We start from the raw sequence: 4,939 nt of genomic DNA, 5'->3' as shown, positions 1-4,939 counted from the left end.
CCTCTTACTAGAATGCGATATGGCAGAGAGTCTGGATGTAACCTCGATCCAATCAAATAACATATATTTTTTCCAAAACATTTCAAAATTATGCTGAGATAAGCATAACTCTAAGACGAAAAACTCCAATATTTCAATTCAAAAACTATCTTAGCAATAATTCGACTCAATAAGATGACCTTTACTGTGTCAAACTTCAGTTGCTTGGGGTCCAAATCATACAAGAGCCAAATCTTGAGAGACTAATTTGGCAAAACACAAACTTTAGGGGTGCAAAGTGAAAAATACCCTTTGTAGACGAGAGAAGAGAGACCGTTCCACTTTCTTCTTCCCTTTACCCAAATCTCTCTCGCTCTCTCTCTCTCTCACTGAGCCACAATGGAGGTCCTCTCGGTGTGTTCTCCCTCGACTCTCCTACCCCTAAAGCCATCCACCACCAAACCCTTCTCCAGTCCTCCGCCTTCCGTCCAGCTCAGGCCCAAAGCTTCCCTTCCTCCTCTTCCTTCTCTCAGAACCTCCCTTGAGCCCTCCCGGGCCCTAGGGTTCGCTCCCAGCCCGGCCTTCGATTCGGCCCTCTCCACGGCCCCGCAGAGCCCCGCCACCGCCATGAGGGGGGCGGAGGCCGACGCCATGGGGCTGCTGCTCAAGGAGAGGATAGTGTTCCTCGGGAGCAGCATCGATGACTTCGTCGCCGACGCCATTATCAGCCAGCTGCTTCTGCTGGACGCGCAGGACAGCACCAAGGACATCAGGCTGTTCATCAATTCCCCCGGCGGATCTCTCAGGTACTTGCCTCTTTACCTCTTTAGTTCATTCCTTGCGTTTGGTTCTCGTGGGATACCAGGGTTGATTCTATTGAACCGATGTGCCAATGTCATTGCTGCTGAAAAATGGAAGCTTGACCATGGAAATTTGGGTTTGGTTCTATTGAACCAATGTGCCAATGTCATTGCTGCTTCTATTGAAAAATGGGAGCTTGACCATGGAAAGTTGGGTTTGGTTCTTCGAGGTTCCTTGTGTTAAGGGAATTGAAATTTCTAGTGCTTGTTTGGTTGAAGAGGATGTTTGTATGTTTTTGTGTAATTGCCTTGAAGCAGACTACTGGTTTGTAGCGTTGTCGGGGTCCACTAGACAAATCCCCGGAAGCCTATTCTCAACTGAAATGATACGAACAGAGAAGGAGAGCGTAGTCTGATTAAGTAATTATTCTGATACTCTTGCAATTTTATCTGAAATTCTGAAGCCGAATAGGATTGGTATTTGAAACAATGCACTAATTGCTGTCGGTGTCCTGAGAAATGTGCAATTGCCAAAGAAAACTGTTGTTTAGAATATGGTCAAATTAAAGAAATTTCTCCTTGGTCTAAGTATGCAGTGAATAGCTAGAGATTTGCGCTGGGTAATTGGCATCTTATTCCATAGGGTGAACTTTATGTTATGATTTATCTTCAAAATCCTTCACTATGTAACTCCTAACACACCCAGAAGAAGTTGCTCCAGTATGCTTATGTATAAAGGAGGAAAAGAACCTACAGATTCTGGTATCAATAGATGAAGGGAGAAACTATGGACCAAAGGGTCCTACAGAAACGTACTTTGTAAGGGTTTAGTTTTGAGGAGATCCCTGACTACTGCACTACTTTGAAGTTACAGAAACCATTAATGAGGTACGAGAACCCATGTATTTTCACGTTGGGACTTTACAATGTGAAACGAAAGATCTTTGCAAGTTCATTTAAGGGACTCTTTGGTGCTCGTAATTAAATCATGAGATGAGTGAACTTGTCTTTATTTAGTTTTACATAAAATGTTCCAACTAAGCACCGAAGGGAGAGAAAAAGGGCGGGGGGAGAGAGTGCGGAGTAACTATGGCAGGTCAGCAGATATATTAATCTTGGGGTGCTTGTTCTCTTGGAGTATCTTGAATTTACATTTACTTGTTGTAGAGGTGACTGAGATACTGTGGCAAGTTGAAATCTAGAGCTTAGAGAATCTACAAAGTTTAGATTGAATCCAAAAGTTATTGTAAAATGCCTGCTGCAATGGTACCTTTTCCCGCAAGAACTATCAAGTTGTTGTATGTTGATGTTTGCCTATATTCTATCAATTTCCATGAAAGAAAAGACAATTTAGTTTTGACAACATAATATAGAATTTGATGAAGCTCATGCAAGTTATTCTTGCATTAGATACTGAACATTAACTGAAACAAATAAACTTTGCAGATGACTGAGATTTTAACATATAATCCCTCAAAATATTCAATTATACTAAAGATATAAATAATGTGCCTCCCTTCAAGGGTTTAAGCTTATAGTTAAAAGGCATCATCATATCATAGTTATTGATTTAACAATCACTTGACATATGGGCGGGCTAGAAGATTGACTAGGTCTCAAATTGTGAAACTTGATGATTACAGGAAGAAGAGATTCTGGACACTTGAAACCAGGCTTCAATAAAAATGACATCTTGCCAATTGATACGAATGGTTAAACTCATGATAAAGTTGCTTTGTTCTATCTAGCATATTTGACTCTTCATGCCGCATCCTTATCATATCTTTTTTGTTCTTTTGATTTTATTTTCTCATACTCTGAGCTGAATACCTCGTTTTCTTGTCTCAGTGCTACAATGGCCATCTATGATGTTGTGCAGCTTGTGAGGGCTGATATCTCCACAGTTGCCCTCGGAATCTCGGCCTCTACTGCCTCCATAATCCTGGGTGGGGGAGCAAAGGGCAAGCGATTTGCAATGCCCAACACGCGGATTATGATCCATCAACCTTTGGGAGGTGCCAGTGGGCAGGCGATAGATGTGGAGATTCAAGCCCGAGAAGTCATGCACAATAAGAACAACGTCACGAGGATCATCTCATCATTTACTGGCCGCTCGTTTGAGCAGGTTGAGAAGGATATCGATAGGGACCGGTACATGTCCCCAATTGAGGCTGTTGAATATGGCATCATTGATGGAGTGATAGATAGAGATAGTATCATTCCATTGATGCCAGTTCCTGAGAAGGTGAAGTCTACTCTGAATTACGAAGAAATCAGTAAGGATCCAAGGAAGTTCTTGACCCCTGATATCCCCGATGATGAGATATACTAGCCCAGAGTGCATGCGGGTATGTCGATCGTGTAATTTTATTCTAATAGAACCTCTTTTTTGTTTCAGCAATTAAAACACTTGTTGCTTGGTTGGTCAAGAAATCCTGGATAGAGTTGTGCAATCCTTTCTTGAAAATACAAAGAGAAGAAAAGGTTATCAGACTTAACTTGAGAAGATATAAGAACTCGTGTTAGCTATTTGAAGAGATTTAACGCAAAGGGGAATGTAAGTCTATTTACTTGTGCGAGAAAGCAAAAAGTGGAATGCTTCTTTATAATCAAATATAGGTGGTAGTAGTAAAAATAGGTGGGAATGATTAATTGCACTGTAGGCAGTTTGATATGGTAGAGTGCTAATACCGTGTCCCAAAATGGAGGGAATTTTTCTTCTCCAAGATTGGGAGTCTCATTTCTGTGTCAACACCATTCTGTTAGCGCTACTTGTTCTGATTCCAATTCCGTAAGCGAATGTAGATATGTAATTGCCATTCTCTCATGATTTAGCTCCATTCCTTGCATGCTACCAAATGAAACATAAATGTACTAAATCAGAGCAGTCCCTTTTCTCACTTCATCGTGTATATAGTTCATAATGGATGCAGAAATAGGTGCTTTAACCATGCTAGCTGCAAGAATATCCTCCATGAACTTTCATAAGCAGTTCTTCAAACTAATATAATGTGTTCAAGCTTAGGATTTGGGTCTAGACAACTTTAGCATTTGACTAAATTCAGAAATGGCACCAGGAAATAAGTAACTACAGCTCTGAGTTGCTTCTCGCATTGATTTGATATAGTGAGCTCTGGTATTTGCATGCTTTCAACTGTCATGGAGAAAGTCAAATCTCGTCATAAATAACCAATGCTTGTTGGAAACTGGTTATGACCTTGAACTTTTGTATATAGTGTCTAAAGATCTTTGTCAAAGTCTCATGATTTTTATTACTCAAGTCGTTAACTGTTGCAGGTATTACACAAGTTGGGTTTGGAGACTTACTGTACTCTTTCTGTGGTCATAACTCATAAAAGGGCTCATACCGGAAGTTGCCTCTATGATCAGTCCCGTGTAGTTTGGAGGCTCGGTGACATCAGAGAGAACTGCGATCAGATGAGCTGATTTGTTATCCTTTCAGTTTCAATAGTTTGTATGCGACTGAAAGTCGGGTAGAAGTTCCTGATGTCTATTGTAGAATAGTGACTGCAGGCATTGGCCGGAATTCTCAACATTTTTTTAGGTCGTGATCCAACTGAGCACTGATAAAGGATGTGATTGCGATCTGAATGTTGATGCCTTGATCGAGACATGCTTTCCTGTGCCTTGAGCAAGATTGAAGTTGATTACCCTTGTTTGGTTTTTTGAATTACTGAAAATTTACTGAAGGCCTATGCAATAAGCATCTATTGAGAGTTGCATAATTTTTCGGAGTTGATATAGTGAGTTCTTATGTCATAAAATCTTCTTCATCAGCCTACAATTACAGTAAAAATTTTAATTTTAGAAAATAAAATCTTATGATTTTATATTCTCTTTTCACGAGAGTTTTGGCTCAATATAGAAACTTAAATATGATGGGATAAAAGAAACTAGAATCTCGAGTCTAGCGGCTCAGAAATTAAACTATAAAAGCCAATATAATAGCAATTAAGTTATTTTACAATCTGCTTGGAAGTGCAGACGCTCAGTATTTAAAAAATGGATAATTAATTAATGATGTGATGTAAACAATATGGAAAAGAAAAGGGTTAGCAAAAAAAAAAGCACAAAGTTTTTACCTTTTAAAAATTTAGCACGAACTTTTTTCGTTAACTTAAAAATGTATAAACTTTTAA

The 4,939-nt window shown here is 39.7% G+C and overlaps 1 protein-coding gene across 2 annotated transcripts; it reads left to right on the top strand.

The window, feature by feature from the left end:
- Positions 1-323: 323 nt before the first annotated feature.
- Positions 324-4,492, top strand: LOC116192005 (ATP-dependent Clp protease proteolytic subunit 4, chloroplastic). Of its 2 annotated transcripts, none has more exons than XM_031520390.1 (3): positions 324-785; positions 2,628-3,127; positions 4,061-4,492. In XM_031520390.1, the coding sequence occupies exons 1-2, from the start codon at positions 379-381 to the stop codon at positions 3,109-3,111; spliced, it is 891 nt and encodes a 296-aa protein (XP_031376250.1). In that variant the 5' UTR covers positions 324-378; the 3' UTR covers positions 3,112-3,127; positions 4,061-4,492. The 2 variants fall into 2 exon arrangements, with proteins under 2 accessions (XP_031376250.1, XP_031376249.1); XM_031520389.1 differs by having other exon boundaries at positions 327-785; positions 4,077-4,492.
- Positions 4,493-4,939: the final 447 nt, after the last annotated feature.

The sequence above is a fragment of the Punica granatum genome, chromosome 1, assembly GCF_007655135.1.
Source record: "Punica granatum isolate Tunisia-2019 chromosome 1, ASM765513v2, whole genome shotgun sequence".
Taxonomy (NCBI): domain Eukaryota; kingdom Viridiplantae; phylum Streptophyta; class Magnoliopsida; order Myrtales; family Lythraceae; genus Punica; species Punica granatum.
The sequence above is the reverse complement of the archived record's forward strand: the minus strand, read 5'-3'. Positions and strand labels throughout refer to the sequence as shown.